General features: G+C 46.8%; 1 protein-coding gene across 3 annotated transcripts in view; it reads left to right on the forward strand.

Moving 5' to 3' along the window:
- Nucleotides 1–19543, forward strand: part of NPAS3 (neuronal PAS domain protein 3) — a 686751-nt gene that overhangs the window by 624959 nt on the left and 42249 nt on the right. For all 3 annotated transcript variants that reach the window (XM_038756404.1, XM_038756402.1, XM_038756403.1), the window contains exon 7: nt 12455–12573. In XM_038756404.1, coding sequence (XP_038612332.1) covers nt 12455–12573 — 119 coding nt within the window. The remainder of the gene's footprint in view (nt 1–12454; nt 12574–19543) is intronic.

Raw genomic sequence — 19543 nt, forward strand, 5'->3', positions numbered from 1 at the left:
GCTTTCTGTGGGCAGAGCACTGTACTAAGCTCTTGGGAGTTGATAGACACATTACCTACCCACAGTACGCTTAGTCTAGATGGGGAGACAAACATTAATATAAATAAATAATTTACAGTTAAGTACATAAGTGCCGTGGGGTTGAGGACAGGTTGAATACAGATTTCAGAGAGAAGGGAGAGAAGAGGCAAGGGTATTCAGATGAGTAAGGGTTAATTAGTAGAGCATGTGAGTTGTTGTATGCATAAGTACTGAGGGTTGGGGCTGAAATAGCTAAGAAGAACAAAACATAACTGGGGAAAGACTCCTGGAGGATGTGGGATTTCATGGGGGGTTTGAAGATGGGGAGGGAGAGACTAGAACCAGGCTAGGTGAGTAGGTTAGCTTGAGTGACCCAGGAGAGCAAGTTGGGGTATAGTGGAAGAAACTGGACTTCCTCTTCTCTTTGACAACAGAGGAGGTGAAGGGGAAGCCAGTCAATTCTGGATTAACCATGCTTCCTGAGCCCAGCCACAGGGTGGATAATTAACAGTGCAAAGCTGAGGGAGATCAGGATATGGATAATCCAAACTAGTCAAAAATCAGAAGATAAATGACCCAAAGTAATCAAACATGTGAAGTATGCACATTGCGAATGCCATGGAGAAGGCCTTGGGCAAGTCACTTAGAACAATGTTACTTCATGGCCCCGCCAGCCAGCCGATCAAACCAATTTGGGCTCCAGTCTGGTCTCAGAAAGGACCTAGAGTTCACTGGGACATCTGGCCATCCAGCTGCCCCCCCAGAGAAAGTTCCCATCAACTCACCTCCCCACAACTACCAAGTCTTTCATCGTGTTCATTTTACAGGGCCAACGTTTATTACCGTACTCCATACTTGCATGTATAATATATAAATCTTCCCTGATTACCTTATAAGCTGCACATTAAAAATTTACCAGGATAAAATTAATGTGATTTTTTTAATAATATTGTTTTAATATACAGAATGTCAGATGACAGTGAAAAACTATTTTGAATGCAGCAGCCGTAATAATAACAGCTTAACTGGCAACGAGGAGTTGTCGGGTAAATCCCCAGATAAATTCTGGCCTCCTAGAAGGTGTAAAAAGGGGTGTCCCGAGGAGATGGCTGACACATGAGCCATGGAAAATTGACCGGGCTGAGCTCCTGAGAACATGGCATGCCCTTGGGCTCCTGTGCTGACAGAATTGGAGAAACTCATGAATTGTTCCCCTTGCTCATCCCAGTCAGAGCTCAACCCTTCACATATTTTCCAATGTCTAGGGGCCATTGTGATTGAGAAGAGCGTCTCTGGTTTCATCAGGGTGCAAGGTGATTGTCTACCCGGTGGCTAGGTGGAGTCTACCCGGTGGCCAGGCCTGAGGCAAGGCCTTCTGGACTCCTCCTCCTGGCTCCCAACTCTACCCCCGTCTGGTGTTCCCTTTTGATTCCTGCCCCCTGCATTTACATCCTTGTTCCCGACTCACGTCCCTATCACACGTTCCCATCCTATGTTCCTGCCCCATGTACCCTTCCCATGCTGTTTATTTACTTTTTCTTCTTTCTGTCTGTCTAAAATCTTCCCTCTTGTGCCCACTGTCTGTATTCAGTTTGTGCCTGTTGGCCTTCCCCCATCAGACTGCAAGCTCCTCGAGGGTAGGAGCCACGTCTTTTACTCTCATTGTACTTTCCTAAGAATCTGATTCAGTGCTCTGGTCACAGGAGGTAGAATATCCTGCATATGATAGGTTCTCAGGATAGAACCCTGTGTCCAGAAGGCAGACAGTGGAGTGCTCTGCACGTGATAAGATGTTCAATACTAAAGAATGTATGTTCCTGAAAGGCCAGGAAAGATTTAAAGGGAGCGAGAGGCTTGGGTCCTTCCCATCAGGGACAGGAGCAAGGGCACCCCCATGCCCACCCCCTGGCTAGGGCCTGAGAGGGTAGATGGATTCCTATCATTCCCAGGGTTCGTTCCTGCCTGCTCAGCCTGAATCCCAGCAGGAACCCCAGCATGTGGCCACTCGGCCCTGCTGCTTGGCAGATCTGGCGGCTGCAGAGAAGCCCGCGCCCGCCTCTCACCCTGTGGGCTGGTCACTTGTCTGAGGGAAGTGCCAGGATGCCGCGCTGACCTACTTCAGGCTGTGCATTTCCCTTTGTTCCCAGGATAAGGAGATACAAAAGCATCGCCAGGATAGTGCCGGGAGCCACGGAGGCATCCTGGGAATTGGCATGCAGATGGCTCCCCCCTACCCACACCTCCCGAGTCCCACTTTTTTCTGAGCGTTGCATCCCTGGGGTTCTGCTCTGCTAGCCTGCCCCTGAGGAGGTGGAGCAAGGGGTTCCTGCCTGGGCAACCATCATGCCTTCTTCCTCCTTCTCCTTTTCTCTTCCCCCTCTGCCTGCTTGCCCTGGCACAGCAGAGGCTATATGGAGCCCTCCCAGGTAGCAAAGCAGAGCAAGTTCACCTGGAAGCAGGTGTTGGCCGACCCGGGTTGTGACCAGTCCCTATTGGTTGAGGAGGAAGGAGGGCAAGGAACTGAAGGAGAATGAAGAAATTAACCCGAGAACTACATTTCCCAGAAGACAAGGGCTTACATTTCCCACAGTCACCTGGAAATGAAAGCCAATCTTGCTGGGTGCCACTTTTGAATTTCAGGTGCCAGAACTCTCTGAGGTTCTCTGTCCCTCTCTTTCTGTCTGCTTCGCAGCTGAGATGGACTGGTAGTCGGGTGATACATCACTCCATGTGCTGTTTGAGGGCTTATGTGCTCAGAAAGCTGTCTGGGTGTCTAAGGAACTTTAAGTTATGCAATAGTTTTTGCCTGTCTGTAGTAATTTGGATCTGCTATTCTCTCTCTCTGTCTCTCTTTCTCTCTCCCCCTTTTTTTCTCCCAATACCTCTCTCTCTCTCTCTCTATCATCTTGGACTGTGGATTTACCTTCATTCTCCCTCTGTCTCTTCCTGTGGCCTCTGACCATTGATTTACCTTCACTGTCTCTGTCTCTCCATTTCTCTCTTTGTCTCTTAATGTGGACTCTGACTCCATAGATTTACCTTCACTCTCTCTGTGTTCCTGTCTCTCAGTCTCCCTCTCTGTCTGCTTCTCTGACTTTGTTTGGACCCCATCCCCTCTCCCACTTTGCAGCCGCAGAAAAATGTAATCAGGAGCTGGTTTTACCTCTATCTTAGAGCCATTGGCCATCTTCAAAGAGGCCAGTGTGGACATGAGAGAAGACAGGTTGCCTCCAAGGCCTTTGAGAAATTTTCTTTTGTACTTTTGTGAGTGACTGTGAGCCAGGCCTTCACGAAGCACCGGCTTATGATTTCGGTTAGAACCCCACGTTCTCTTAAAGCTAGCATTCTCCTTATGGTTGTATCGATGACTAACTGGATAAAAGCAGTACTCCGAGTGTGGCTTAACTTTTCCCTATCAAGGCATATGTATTGGTGCATTTCAAGGATGGATGGGGGGCAGTTGGATAAATCAATCAATCAGTGGTATTTATTAAGCGCTTACCATGTTGCTGTACTAAATATGTGGGAAAGTACAATATAATAGAGTAGGGGGAGCAATCCCCGTCTACAGGGGGCAAGACATATTAAAATAAGTCACAGACAGGGAAAATGGGATATAAAGGATGCTTATATAAGTGCTATGGGGCTGGGGTGGCTATCAAAGTGCTTAAGGTGAAACGTGGGAAAAGAGCAGCTCATTAAGGAAAATGTGATTAATTTAATTGTGGCATATATTAAGGGACTTACTAAGCATTGGAGTAAATATAGTTTAATTACTTAGATTGGACACTGTGCCTGCCCAACATGGAGCTCGTGGGGGGAGTGGGGAAACAGGTAACTTATCTCCCCACTTTACAGATGGGCAAACTGAGTCATAGAGAAATTAAATGACTTGCCCAAGCATACAAATGCAAATGGCAGAACCAGGATTAGAACCCTGGCCTCCAGACTTCCGGGCCTATTCTTTCCATTAGGCCACACTGTTTCTCTATTAGTTTGGCCGCTGATGAGTACTCAAAGCGACGGAAGCAGTGTGGCTTAGTGGATAGAGCATGGGCCTAAGAGTCAGAAGGACCTAGATTCTAATCCCAACTCCACCAAATGTCTGCTGTGTGACCTTGGCAAGTCACTTCATTTCTATGTGGACCTCAGGTACCTCATCTGTAAAATGGGGATTTAAGACTTTGAACCCCATGTGGGACAGGGACTCTGTCCACCCTAAAACCAACATCATCATCAAAATCAACACCTTATAAGGTGGAAAGTGCTCTGGTGCTGCTTAGCGCCCTTCTCAGCGACTTGGCTCTTCATACAGGATGCAACTGCATTCGTGTGTGAGTGAGTGGGTTAGAGAGTAAATTGCAGCCGCCTGTCAGAGCTCCCTTGCACACGGACTCCATTGTTTGCTCGTGGCTGTGCCGCAGCAGGAATGTGGTTTCTGAAGACGCGCGGCGTGTGACAGGTTGGACATTTTATCTTCGGGGCCCCCAGCCAGCGTGGTGGGAAGAAAGGGAGGCATTGGAGAATTTTCCCCATTCTTTGAGAATTCCACTCTCCCTTTTTAGTTTACTCCTAGAGCTCATAGGGGATACATATATTAAGCCCTTTAAATAGTTCATAATAAATCTTTGTCTCAGGCTGATTCTGACAGTTTTTAAAAGAGTCTTTTAAGAGAAAAACCTCAATCATTTGATAATTCATGGGGGTGATCTCAGCCTTGAGAAAAAAACACAGCGCAGGCTCCTGAGTAGCGAAAATATACTGTTAGAAAAAAATGTATAAATATGGAAAAGCCCAAGAATGCCAACCTGCAGAAATTTTGGGACAGGGGTTGCTCTGGGTCAGCCTGAACAATGCTTTTCTGCCTCGGCCCACCCGGGGAGGGGGAGGAAATGACTGGCGGAATGAGCAGAAAGGAATAGCAGGCTGGCTGGATGCAGCAATCACTCGGGTGTCCCTGGGCGGAGGCGGGGGGCCACATCAGGTCCCCACGGAAATCCCCAGATGTCCAGCTGGATCATTCTATCCATGGGAGCCATCTTCAGAGGGCTGGTGGGGAGGCCAGAAGGCCTCCCCAAAGTTGGGAATCTATTGAGCAGCTCTGGTGGGCAGGTCGAAGGGGAGGGCACTGAGGTAAAAGGAAGAAGTTCACGGCCTTTCCTTCCCATTCAGACTCTCTCCTGGACCCTCCAAAATATCCCCCACCCTTCGCCACCTGGCTCAGGATGTGGATTCTTCCCCTCCCACTGGGAGGTCAAAGAGGGAGCTGTTGCTGTTAAATGGCTTCTTTTTAAGTGTCAGTGGCCACAGCTGTGGGCACGAGAGAGATTTGGACCAGTGGCCTACAAAAACAAACATGGCAGCTCAGTGTGGGACACGAAGCCATTTGCCACCTCTCAGATAGCATGGGAGATTCATGTATATAAAATAGTGTATTAAAGTAAACTTACAAAAGCAAAGAGCAATCATTGCAAACGTAATTTTTTCTTCCTCTTTGGGATTCTAATTTTAAAAGCATTAAAGAAGACAGCTGCTCATGCTGTGATATGCGCTAAACAGCCTGGAGGATGGAAAAAAAATATATTTGTAGCTCATAATAACTATTGACCTTTCTGATATACAATGTTCTCTGTGTTAGCTATTCTGTTCTATCAACAGTGAAGATTGAACATGACTTTTTAATAGAAAACACGGGGTTTCAAGCTGCCTTCGCAAAGGTGTTTATGTATTGTGATTTTTGTACTGTGGTACAAAGACTTGGTGCTGGTGCCCTTTGTCTGACATCATGTTTGTCGTAAAAAATGTATTAAAAAAAAAAGGCCCTGCGTTATTGAGTGCATTTTCGATGTGGGATTGGCTGGCAGGCACTTTATAGTTGTGATAAAAGCACTGCCCCACTCAGTCCCCTGCGTGTAATATTTTTGAAGCAGAATCTGCGAAGGGTCCCTGGAACCCTCTCCAGCACCCTACCAGCATTTACATTGTTCTGAAAAGAGACCCCTTAAGTATCTGCCTTTATAGGGCGTTTCAAAAAACCCCAAAAAGGCAGGCCCGCCCAGGAACATTGCCAGAGAATAGCTGGCAGCAAGGGCATCCTCTGTTGCCCTGAATGCCCAGAGAAGGCCTCTGTGGGTGGTCCCTGCCAACCCTGAGTTACGTTATGTAATAGTAGTAGTAGGAAGAGTATTTATTAAGCACTCACTGTGCACAGAGCACTGTACTAAGTGCCGGGAAAGAATAGGCAAGTGAGAATTAGATGCAGTTCCTATCCATAATAATTATTGTGGTATTTGTGATGCACCTACTATGTGCCGAGCACTCTGCCTAGCACATTGATACAAGATAATCAGATCGGACCCAGTCCCTGTCCCATATATGTCACAGTCTAAGGGGGAGAGGAGAACGGGTAGTTAATCCCCATTTTACAGATGAGGAAGCTGAGGCCCATAGAAGGGAAGTGACTTGTCCAAGGTCACACAGCTGGCAAATGCTGAAAATGGGATTCCAGCTTTGCTCGGGAGTTTCAGTTAGTGATGGCACAAGTGTACTAGACAAGAGCTGAAAATTCGCAACAGTGAGGGAAGAGGGAAAACACGGGTCCCATTGAAGCCAGAATCGAATCAGTCCACCGGTTAGTCCGAGAATGAGCCCCTCCTCTGCTAGGGCCCAACCTGCATGGCCGTTGGGGTACAGAGAGCCCAGTAGTTGCATGTACATCAGGAGGGACCAGACCAACTGATGGCAGAAGGAGAATGAAACCACACATCAGTTCCCCGAGAATCTCCCCACAATGGTGCATCGGCTCTTGCGGCTCCTCATGCAAAGAAACCCAATGCATGAAGGAGAAAATCAATTCCTAAACAAGAACAGTAATCCCTCAGGGTTTTTTCTCACTTGAAAGTTTCTGGCTGAAACTTTCCATGGAGTCAAGTTGCTTAAAGTTTCCGGAGGAACTTCCTGATCTCTCCTGGATAAGACTGAGGGTAAGCAGAGGAAGAAGCATTTCATGTGAGCAAGAGGCTGAAAAAATTGTTTTTCTTTGAAAAAGAGACATTTTCTTCATCCCTCCAAAGCTGAGTGGGAGCAGATAGGGACCTCTTCTTCCTCCTCCCCAGAAAGCAGAGCCTCTTTGTTGACTCTTCAGAGAGCCCGGAGGGCAGCGATGAGACTGGTACCTTGCGGAGTTTGTGTACAGTTCACTCAGCCATCCGTGGCAGCACCCCTGTGGAGCGACCAGCTATCCCGCTCTGCTGGCTGAGTGTGAGTAAATCTGTAAATGTTTAGATAATGGATTAAAACCTAGTGGGCTGTAATGTTTCCAAAGGGATTTTCGGAGTTAAATTTTCTCTAGTGATAAGTCTATCAAACACCAAATCTTTATCTTTTTTCCTTTATAAGCCAACTCGTTTGCATATTTCCTGGGCCAATAGAGTATCAAATCCAACCTTCGAAATCCGTGAGTCACTCCGAGTTGGATGGAAGGTGCTTGGTAAGCAGGCATTTCAGTAACAAAGCCCTATAGGCTCTGCTCAGAGCACCAGAAGAGACCACCCCTGCCCATTGGCAGGTTGCGATCAAGGCGCAGTTTTCCGCGTTCCTCTTGCCGGGGATTTTTGTCTTTCCAATTCATTTCTTGTTGGCTTTGATTACTGCTTCCGTCTTCCAATTTCATTGGAATTAGCCATTCCTCAAAGCTGTCCATGGTTTCTCACTGGGGAGAAAGAAAACCCAAAACCAAAAAAAAAAAACCAAGCACTTAGTACAGTGCTCTGTACACAGTAAGCACTCAATAAATACGATTGATTGATTGATTGAGAAGAGATTCTGAGGAGTGGGAAGTAGGAGGTTGCAGGCTTCCCAAGAAGTCCTGGAAGCCCCAGCTTGGAACCACAGTTTTTGAGGGGTGCAAACTGGGGAAAGGCCATGATTTTCCAGAGGAAGAAGCAAAAAAACCCAAAATGCTTAGATTAAATTATCCAAGGTGGCAGGACACAGTCTCATTTCAGGTTGGCCTCTCCTGTTACCGGGTCACTGTGAGGCAGACAGTCCGGGAGTTTGAGGGGAAAATGCTGTTTTCTTTCTTTAGGGGCTGACCTACCCCCAGGGCAGGAGATGGGCTATGATAAGAGGCCACAGCCATATGCTTGGTAGCTGGACAGTGGCAGTTGGGACCAGGAAATGAAGGAGATGTTAGAGATTCAGAAACTAGAAGACACTCACTAACCAAAAACAGAGTAGATCGAGGTCTTTTTATTCTGCTTTGGCTTCCCTCCCACCCATCCCTGACTCAAAACCATTTGCTTGAGTGGGAAGTGTCTGTCTGAGATGACTCATTCCCAAATTCCTGTTTGCAATGGGAATTCTGGCAGGTGGTGAGACTGAAAAAAAAAACTAATCGCAAAAGACACCATGGAAATCATGAGCTGCCCAGCCATGAATAGGGAGGCAGGCAGGCCCTGTGTCCAAGAACATCTCTGAGCTTAGAAAATGGACCTCTGGCGATGCAGTTTTGGCATGGGTTGGCTGCAGTCAGTCCTACTCCAAGGAGAGTGGGTAAAGTCCGGGAGCAGGAGAAAGGGGTGCAGTTAACTGCACATTTCATTCTTCAGAGCCATCTCAGGTTGAGGGTTCTTGGCATGGGATAAGATAATTATGGAATCATCAATGTATGTGAGAATACGGGAAGAGTAACATTCGCCAGTACAGAGATGACTGTTGTACTGCAAGGACTTGGCTCCCAATATTACAACAGGTGACCATCAGTCAGTCAGTATATCAATCCATGTGCTAAGCTCATGGGAGAATCCAATGCAATACAGTTGGAAGACCCAATCCTTGCCTTCAAGGAGCTTCCAAACTAGCACCCCCGCCCTGCTCCAGTCCAGTCTTTGAGGGCAAGGTTGTGTCCTTGTCTTCCCCTCTAATAAACTTGTTGCGGGCAGGGAACGTGTCTACCAACTCTCTCCATATGCTTAGTACAGTGTTCTGCACACGGTAAGCACTCAATAAATACGATTTGAGTCTTACTCTACTCTCCCCAGTGCTTAGCATAGTGCTCTGCACACAGTAAACACTCAAGAAATGCCACTGATCGATTGATCGACTGACCCAAATTGAGCCCGGGACAGGAAAACATTGAGACTAAGTGCCCATCCAGACTCCAGGGGATCACTATGACTCTTACCCTTCTTTTAGACTGTGAGCCCACTGTTGGGTAGGGACTGTCTCTATATGTTGCCAATTTATACTTCCCAAGTGCTTAGTACAGTGCTCTGTACACAGTAAGCGCTCAATAAATATGATTGATGGATTGATTGGAAGCTAGAAATCGAACCAGCATTCCTGCCCGAGCCCCGCGGCCCCTGGCTTGGACCGACCAGCCACCCGCACATTTCTCCAGCCAGCATAAAGCCTCGTGCTGCACTCCCTAATTGGCCCTGTAACTACTGTACTATTCTGTATTGCAAAGTGGCACATTGGAAAACCAATGAGGATTACTAACAGTGCCTAAATTACCCATCCATCCGGGAGCTGGGTCCAGGGTTCCCGGATCCTCGACTGTAGACTGCGTCTCGGCCCACGGGAAGGTCCCATCCCTCGTCCGTTGTCACGGACACGATCCAGCTATCCAAAAATGAAGATCCAAATCTCGGCTCATGGCCTGGGCTGGGGGGGCTCGGTCTCCTGGGGCCAGCGGCCTGGAGAGGAGCAGCAGCAGCAGGTTGGCACGCTTCGCCTTTTCCACTGGGATGAAACAAAAAATCGGGAAATTACGTCTAACCTTAAATGTATAATCTGTCCTTGAGAATGGGAGGGAAAGGGGGAAAAAAAAAGCTGTAGCATCTTCAAGCTCTCGGCATCCCTTATGAGGAAAAATCGGTTCTAAGGGTCTCTGATCTTGTGTTTTAGTAAAATAGAACTGCACGGCTGAGTGACAGTTCTGATCTAAAGCATTTACGTTTAAGTTTTGATCTCTCTGCTTTTGATTAAAACTAATGAGCTCATTTAATTCAAAATGGGTATCTCTGATAAGAGAAATAAGGTTGATGTGATTGGATTAGAGGGGCAAATTAAACTCTTAGAGCAGAAGTTTGTGCTTATATAGTGTATTAAAAAGCTGTTGGTGTATTATGGCGTGTTAGATGATGAGAAAAATTTCATAGTAATTCATATTTAATCAGAAGAAATGAAAGTACTAAATATAACATGGCTCTGCTTTTCCCCCGAGTGATAAAGAGCTGTACATTTAAAATGACATCAGATTCATGCTCTTGGAAAAAAAAAATAATGAAAAGAAGGACCCCAGAGAGAGGTTCAGTCCAGCCAGGGTCCATCCTGCAAGGGGTGGCACAAATCCTCCAGAGGCTCCCACCCACCCTCCTTCCAGCAGGCAATGGCCCCATCGGATCCGGAATCAAATCCGGTGGAAAAAAACGTTCTGGTTTTTCCTGGGGGGGATACAGTCGGTCTCTTTATCATAATTTAAAATTTGCTTTTGCTTTGTCATCCGCTAGGGTTTACAATCATCATCCCTGGGAAACTCGACACTACTGTCCCTGCCTGCGGAAGCAACCCATCCCTTGGCTTGCTCTACAGAGGAGGTGGGGGATAGTGCTGTCAGGAAGGCTTCTGTGGGGCAGGAGGGCGAGGGAGGCAGGTGAAGAAGGGGTGGACCCTCTTTCATACGTACATACAAGGTGATGTGAAAATATGCTGCTTTGGTGGAAAAGGAAAACCCCACCCAAATATACAAAGAAGCAGCATGGCCTAGTGGAAAGAGAACGGGCCTGGGAGTAAATGGACCTGGGGTCTAGTGCCAATTCTGCCAAGTGCTTGCTGTGTGACCTTTTCTGTGCCCCAGTTTGCTAAAATGTAAAATGGAGATTAAATACCTATTCTCTCTCCCTCCTGCTTAGACTGTAAGCCCCACACAGAACAGGGACTGTGTCCGACCTAATTAACTTATACCTACCCCAGTGCTTTGATACATAGTACGTGCTTAACAAATACTATGAAAAAGACAGTTATGCAGATATGCAAAATACACAAACTCAGCCTCTCCAAGCCCAAAAAGGGAATGAGGGGTGCCAGAGACTTTGTGAATTTAGGGACAGTTTAATCAATCCGTCAATCAGTGGTATTTATTGGGTGCTTACTGTGTGCAGCGTGCTGTCCTAAGCACTTGGAAGAGTCCAATATTACAGAATTGGTAGACATGTTCCTTGCCCACAACGAGCTGTATGGAAAATGGCCTGGTGGTGTGTTTAGGTCTTCACTTAATCATTTAAGTGACGACTGTGAGTCGAGCCCCTCTCGAGAGGCTGGAGCCCGAAGGGAACTGAAGCTTCTAGTCCAGTGAACCAGAGTGAACCCCCAGATGCTAGCACAGTCCAGCAGCTCCTGGCTGACGTCAGGACTCCAGACAAAGCCCGACTCTGGGTCTCCCCACTGACAGCCTGGAGCCAGAGGGAACAGGGTCCCACTCCAGCCTAGGTTCCACGGGGGCTACTGTGGGGTCTTTGTGTGGCCCCTCGGGGCCTGCACCTTCAGAAACTCTTCTACAGGTGGTGTGGCATGACTGGGCCTGGAAGCAACTCTCCATTGCCCAAAGAGCACCCTCATCATCATGATTGTCATCCTGTGGACACCGGTGGTCGGGGCGGGAGGATCACATGATTGGGGGGTGATGCGGGACCAGTCAGAGAACACCTCCAGAAGGAGAGATGGCTTTTAAGATGAGGAGGGATGGGGCTTGGCCAGTTTGAAAGTGGAGGGAGTTCCAGACATGGGGAAAAGAGGGAACAGTGAGCAAGCCACAGGAGAGTAGAGGGAAAAACAGAGTTAGGAAAATAAGCGAGGGAATAATAAAGACAGTGAGCTGGGCGTACCTGAAGTGTACTCTGACAAGCATTCAGTACAGTGCTCTGTACACAGTAGGTTCTCAATAAATACCACCAATTGATGGAGGTGAGAGTGGAGCGTAAAAAGATGACAGCCAGCAGAAGGCCTTATCAGGGACTTCTGTTTGCTGTGGAAGGGAACGGGTATTCCCCCTTTCCAAAGTGAGTTGCCTCTGACTGATTAGGCTGAAGTCTCTGTTCCCCTCCCAACTCCAAACTGGCCACCCCCAGCAACTTGGAATTCTGCTCTAAACTCTCCCAGGGAGTTGCAGGAAGGAGTTAACCAGGTTGAAATTCTCCTGCTAAAGAGCCTGACCTGAGTTACCATGTGTACGTGTATTTTTTTTTCTTTCGTTCTGCAAAGTAAACGTTTTCCAAACACGGGAAATTGATTACCGCACTCTTAGCATCCATCAGTCATTTATTTTTAGTGAGCTCAAGGATCACACCTGAGCAGGGGCTTTGAGGAGTTGGGTACAAATCTCACTCACGTGTATGTGCGTCTGTGTTGTTTTTGTGTCATTCCCCCCCAGTGGAATCAACAAGCCCCAGTCTACTAACCACTGACAACACCCTGGAGCGATCCTTCTTCATCCGAATGAAATCTACCTTGACCAAGCGGGGAGTGCACATCAAATCATCAGGATACAAGGTAAGTGCCACTCTGTGGTCAGAGCGCTTCCCGCCTCCGGTCGGACCTGGGCTGTTCCCGGCTCCTTTTCGGGACCATGTGGGTGTATGTCAGCGGACAGCTCAAGATGTCTTTAATTACACTCTCCCTTCGGGATGCAGAAGGGTGGCGGGAGGTGACCAGGGGAGAGTCTCTGTTAAATCAGCTGCTTGATTTCCAATTCAGACTTTGCTGACGCACGAAAGCCCCAGGAAAGTGCTCTTTCCTCAAACACCTCTTGGTGACCCTTCAGACGCTGCAGATAATGCTGAGGGCCATTTGGGTGAAGAAGGAAAGTCATATTGAGATAATTCTTCAGACCGCGGCTACAAAATGCTGGGCATGCATCTGATTTTCTTCCCGTTTGTCACATTTGTGCACCCACACAAGTGGTCAGTGTAAACCCATTGTGGTTTCCTAGTAGCTTCTGGGATCCCTCTATACTGTCTCAAGAAAGGGTAACGAAACGGACAGAGTGGGAGGATGAGGTCGGTCGTGGGAAATTATATCTTTGAAATGATTGTTATCTGACAGGTGGTGAGTGCTTCCACTCAATCAATTATAATCATAATTATGATGGTATTTGTTAAGCGCTTACTATGTGCAAAGCACTGTTCTAAGCACTGGGGAGGATACAAGCTGATCAGATTGTCCCTCATGGGGCTCACAGTCTTCATCCCCATTTTACAGATGAGGTAACTGAGGCACAGTGAATAGAAGTGACTTGCCCAAAGTTACAGCTGACAATGGTGGAGCTGGGATTAGAACTCATGACCTCTGACTCCCAAGCCCGGGCTCTTTCCATTGAGCCATGAGCGCTTACTGTGTGCAGAGCCCTGACCTCAAGTGCTTGGAAGAGCACAATATAACAGAGTTGGTAGACACATTCCCTTCTCACAATGAGCTCACAGTCTATAGGGAGAGACAGACATTAATATAAATAAATAAATTATGGATATATACGTAAGTGCTGTGAGGCTGGGGGGGTGAATAAAGGGAGCAAATCAGAGTGATGCAAAAGGGAGTGGGTAAAGAGGAAATGAGGGCTTAGTCAGGGAGGCCTCTTGAAGGAAATGTACCTTCAATAGAGCTCTGAAAATGGAGAGAATAATTGTCTATCGGATATGAAGAGGGAGGGCCTTCCGGGCCAGAGGCAGGATGTGGGCGAGAATTCAGCAGTGAGATAGATGAGGCTGAGGTACAGTGAGTAGGTTGGCCTTAGAGGAGTGAAGTATGCAAGCTGGGTTGTAATAGGAGAGCAGTGAGGTAAAGTAGGAGCAGGCAAGGTGATTGAGTGCTTTGAAGCCGATGGTAAGGAGTTTCTGTTTGATGTGGAGGTGGATAGACAACCACTGGAGGTTCTTGAGTGTTGGGGAAACATGGACTGAATGTTTTTGTAGAAATATGATCCAGGCAGCAAAATGAAGTATGGACTGGAGCAGGGAGAGAAAGGAGGCAGGGAGGTCAGCAAGGAGGCTGATACAGTAGTAATTAAAGCAGCCTAGGATAAGTGCTTGGATTAACGTGGTACTTCCACTGTGCTTGGGACCAGCCCAAACCCACAGCAGACTAGCTGCGGCTCAGGGGGAATCATTTCCAGCATGCCTGTCGTTTTACCGCCGAGCACCCCTCAAGCTTCCCAGATCACAGGGAATTCCAAAATAGCAGCATGATCCAAGGTGGGCAGCTCACTGTGTGCCTCCGGACCTGGTCTTTGACCATACAAATTTTCAGTTTTTTTAAGCACCCACTTCCTGACATCATAAAGAGCATGCAGAGGGATGTCAGGTCAACCCAAAATATAAAGAAGCCCTCTATCACATGGCTGTCTTGATCTTTCCCCTCCTTCCAGCTGAGCTGTGCACCACCCTGCTTCATGCCCTTTGGTTGCTCTGGGGTTTTGGTTGTTGCTGGGCTGGCTGGGATTAGTGAACATTTCTGTGAGCCTGCATTGGGCTTGATGCTCTCTGGAGTCCAATGGCAGGCAGGACTGTTGCCTCAGTGGCTCTCGGAGAAAGAATAATAATAATGATGGCATTTATTAAGCACTTACTATGTGCAAAGCACTGTTCTAAGCGCTGGGGAGGTTATAAGGTGATCAGGTTGTCCCATGGGGGGCTCACAGTCTTAATCCCCATTTTACAGATGAGGTAACTGAGGCACAGAGAAGTTAAGTGACTTGCCCAAAGTCACACAGCTGACAATTGGCAGAGCCGGGATTTGAACCCATGACCGCTGATTCCAAAGCCCGTGCTCTTTCCACTGAGCCACAGTGGTGAGCCAGAATTGGTGACCAAGGCAGAAGGCCTCCAGAAAAGACCTTTAGCCTACCTGACCTGAGACCTGACTCTCCTCGTGTGTCACGCTGGGTGTCTGGCTCAATGTACGTGATGTCATGCGTGTCGCTGTGCTTGGGATTTTTGAGTGCTATATGGGACCCATTTGGCCTTCCCATTATAAAGACTTCACTGGGTTGTGAAGCTTATTCATAAATTAGGTGGGTGAGCAGACCGGGGGAGGGAGGGAGAGAGGGAACGTAGGTGGGTGTTTAGGGGCACTGTTGCAGTAGCAGTGACTTGCTGTAGCTGAGGAACAACCCTATTTATCTGTTCATTTTCAGTAAGTAAATCTAGCAGCAAATAAAAAATTCAAATAAAACCAGTAATCACCCTGACACCATACAACAAGCACAAATAAAAAGAAACAACGATGATAATTCCTTTGTGCTCACCACACTCCCCATGATTTACTACTGTTGCAGCTTTTTCCCCCTCCTTTCTTTTTTTTTCTTCTCTTTCTTTTCCCCTTAAGGAACAGTTTGTGAAGACTAGCCCTGTGTTCTTTTCCACCACAAGGACATCTTGGAGAGACGTTTGTTATTGGGAGTTCTCTGGGTTGAGGGGAGTGGGACTAACTCCCTGTTTTCTATGCCACTTTGATTGCTCAGCTGCCTCACTTTTGTACTGCCTGCACAAAACATTCTGGGAGTGAGTCCTGCCCTCAGCCAGATGTCACGAGCGGGTCCTGGGTTTCCTTCATAGCACGGTCCCCAAGCTAAGCTTGGAGGGAAAGAGATGCCAAGACCCTGGCCATTATGTGATTTCATATTTTTGATTGGTAGCAGCTTTGTGTGGTGGCATGATCGGTATTGTCATTTGCGATAACTAAGGACAACAATTCTGTGGCACACTGTGTCAACAGAAGTTTGTTTGAAAGCGCAGCCCTGTTGTAGAGTACCCAATTAGCATTTGATGTTCATGACATTTCTGAGCTTGATAAATCCAAGTTGTACATTTTATTTTCTATGTCATTTAAGAGTAATTGAAGTGCAAAGTTTAGAGGTCCCAGGCATCTAGACTGCCCACTCCAGAAGAGCCTGAACCCTATCATAAATTTCACCCTGAGCCACCTCCATGCACACCCCTCTGATTCTGAGGGGTGTAGAATGACCAAAATTTCAATTACTGGTGTTTACTTAGTGCTTATTGTGTGCAGAGCACCATACTAAGAGCTTGGGAAAGCCCAATAGAGTTGGTGGATAAGATCCCTACCCACAAGTAGCTTACAGTCTACAGGGGGAGACAGACATTAAAATAAATTACAGATGCCTCCCTGATGTTTGCAAATCCAGGAATAACCAGTACAATCTCCTGAATTTGGGATGCAGATTTAGAAGTCACTTTTATCCAATCTTTCTCCCAAATCATTTAGGGACTCAAACGGTAACCACACCCCTTTAACCTATTGAATAGCAAACAACTGTTGCTTTGGTCTCCATTAGATTCCAAGAAGTTGGAACTTTGTCCCCCAAATCAAATCACTATAGAAACTGACTGATCCTTTCTTCAGGTCAGAAGGGTTCATGAAAAGAGTGGGCTTTGGTATCTTGTTTTGGTCTTTTATTTGTGTTAGAGCGTACTCAGACAGGGAAGCCTCTCCTGTTAACACTGCAGATGGTCCATTGCTCAGGGATCAATAGCAAATGGCTCCACGCAACCCCAGAGTTTCTTAGAGCGACATACAAAGGAGCACGTGGTCTGCTCATCGGCAAACCTCTGTAGGCCCTACAATATCACAGGGTCACTTAGCCCTGGTAGCTTTGAGAGTTAACATGAGGGAGCAGTTTCCTTCTGATTGGCTGTGTCTGAGAAACCTAGCCACGAAAGGTCAGATCCAGGGATACCGTTAAATTTTTATTCCTTTTTTTGGGCAGCGCTTGGTCTGCCTAGAAGCCTTAAGGAGGGCAACCAACAGCAATGGCCCTCCCCTGCCCTCCCCAAAGCCATCAATCAATCGATTGTGTTTATTGAGCACTTTCTGCGTGCAGGGCTCTGTACTAAGCCCTTGGGAGAGTGCAAGCAACAATATAACAGACACAGTTCCTGCCCACAATGAGCTAACAGTCTAGAGGGGGAGAACCATGCTCAAAAGAAAATCCCAGGATATTTACTTACTGTTGGTTCATTTTTCTGCTCGTTTAGTAAAGCAGCATGGCCTAATGGGAAAAAAGCGTGGGCTTGGGAGTCAGGGGACCTGGGTTCTAATTCCAGCTCTGTCACTTGCCTGCTGTGAGATTTTGGGCAAGTCACCTAACATTTCTAGACCTCAGTTTCCTCACCTGTAAAATGGGGATTAATTACCCATTCTCCCCCTGTTAGACTGTGAGCCCTCTGTGGACTGGACTGGGTGTGACCTGTTAATCTTGTATCTATCCCAAAACTTAGTACAGTCAATCAATCAGAGGAATTTATTGAGTGCTTACTGTGTGCAGAGCACTGTATTAAGCACTTGGGAGAGTACAACACAACAATATAACAGACACATTCCCTGCCCATAGTAAGCTTACAGTCTAGAGGGGGTGAGACCACTTGTTGGCTGTGTGAACTTGGGCAAGTCACTTCACTTCTCTTTGCCTCAGGTCCTTCATCTGCAAAATGGGTATCCAATAATACTCTTCTCCCTCCTGCTTAGACTATGAGCCCCATGTAGAACCTGATGATCTTGTATCTACACCAGCGCTTAGTACAGTGCTTTCCACATAATAAGTATGTAACCAAATACCGCAATTATTATTAATCATAATAATAATAAACCTGGGGAACCCACCACCCACTGAGAGACCAAAAGAATAACTCTTGTTCTGCCTGCTCTAAACTAAGAGGAAAGGACCAACCCTTGGTTGACTGCTTAGGATAAGGTTAACACCCCTGGACTCCTTAAGAGTTGCTTCAGCTTCACCCCATGAGAAAACAGCTGGGGAGGATTGTGACTGTTTAGGCTTATAATATTCCCCAGCCCCTCCTTTTTCACAGCATCATTAGGTGATCTACCATTTTAATAATAATAATTCACTTTTCACATCATGGTGATAATAAGAAATCATCGCTGACATCAAAAATGAGGTCATATTTCACCAGTATTATTTCACTGAAGATGAAATGGAAGTCTTTATTACTCCCCATGCTTGGAAAGAAAACTGAACAAGGTGTATGCAGACCCTAGAGCTGACCCACCTCAGGACGTGGGACTCTGGGTGTGGTGGGAGGAATTTTCATTGCTCAGGTAAAAACCTGGCTGCTCCCCAAAACTGGAAGAGGCAGAGTACCCCAAAACCTCCAGCATCGTTCATGGTCTCCCTCTCACCGAGTGGCCCAGAGTCAAGAGTTGGGCCTCAAGAGCCCAGACCCAGGTGGGACCCTAGTGGGAGTTGTCTTCTCTCCCCACCACCTACCCCCAACTGGAGCCCAGGAAAGCTTCTCTTAGCAGTTCAGAGAACATTTTCCGTAGGCAAAGCAGTTCTTCCAGAAATTGGCTCTCCCTTATACTGTCACTCTTCTTTCCTGAGGCCCGGGGAAGTGATGGCAATGACATGAGTTTTTCATTCAGTTGTATTTATTGAGCACTTACTGTGTGCAGAGCACTGTACTAAGCGCTTGAGAGTGGAGAGTCATCTGGGAGTCAGCCGCAGAGAGTGAGATCCAAAAGCCCTAAAGCTTTGGTTTCGAAGGGAAAGTAGGGACAGGCAGAGTCATACCTGAAAAGGGAAAACTGAAGTCAGTCAAGATTGAGTCTCTGAAACTCGTCTCTCTAGCATATGACCCAAGAACTGCAGGTTTCCCTGATAACTTTCTTAATCTCTCCCTCCCTTTCTTTGTCTCCATTTCTCTCACCCTCTCCTCTCTTTCACTCCTCTCGTTCCTTCTTTCATTTGTTTTTCAGTCTTGCTCACTCTCACTTGTTCTCATCCTCTCTTTTTATCACTCATTTTTTCTTTACTCTTGCCCTTTTTTCCTTGTCTTTCTCTATATATGTATATACATATATATATATATAAACTCTCTTTTGTTCTTTCTCTCTCTGAAATCAGGCTACTGCAGTGATATTTCATGAAACAGCAGCCTTACATTTTTACTCCCTGCTCCCCAGCAGAAGCACCTCTCCTAATTTAGAAACGAACTCCCCCCGCTCATCATCCTGCCCTTCTGTTTTAATCTGGCACCCCATACTTGGGGGAAATGGGCGACTTCCCTAATGAATGATGATTCTCTTGTAGAAAAAAAAACCAAGAAAGCCTTCTCTAAATCAGATGTGTCTGATGCTGGTCAGCTTTAGAACCATTCTTCCAGCTAATTGTAGCAACCTTTGCAAATGTGTGGTCTGAGCAACAGTTCATTTTGTTCCAATCAGATATGTGCGTGTCAGATCAGTCACAGCTCATCTGCTATTGAGTGACTCTCCCAAATACACATTACTTGGGGAAATAAAATCTGAATCTTTACAGCCATGCAAACATTCAATAGTTATAAGCCATTAAAAAATCAAAACCAGCAGTAGCCAGCCGTAGTAAAGTGTTTAAAGCTGAAATTAATTCTTTGCATTTTCAATGTAAGCGAGGCTTATTTTATGCACAAATAGTTTGTTGTTGTTTTTTCCCTGAGAACTTCTGCATGCA

Source organism: Tachyglossus aculeatus, chromosome 14, assembly GCF_015852505.1.
Source record: "Tachyglossus aculeatus isolate mTacAcu1 chromosome 14, mTacAcu1.pri, whole genome shotgun sequence".
In the NCBI taxonomy this organism is placed as follows: Eukaryota; Metazoa; Chordata; class Mammalia; order Monotremata; family Tachyglossidae; genus Tachyglossus; species Tachyglossus aculeatus.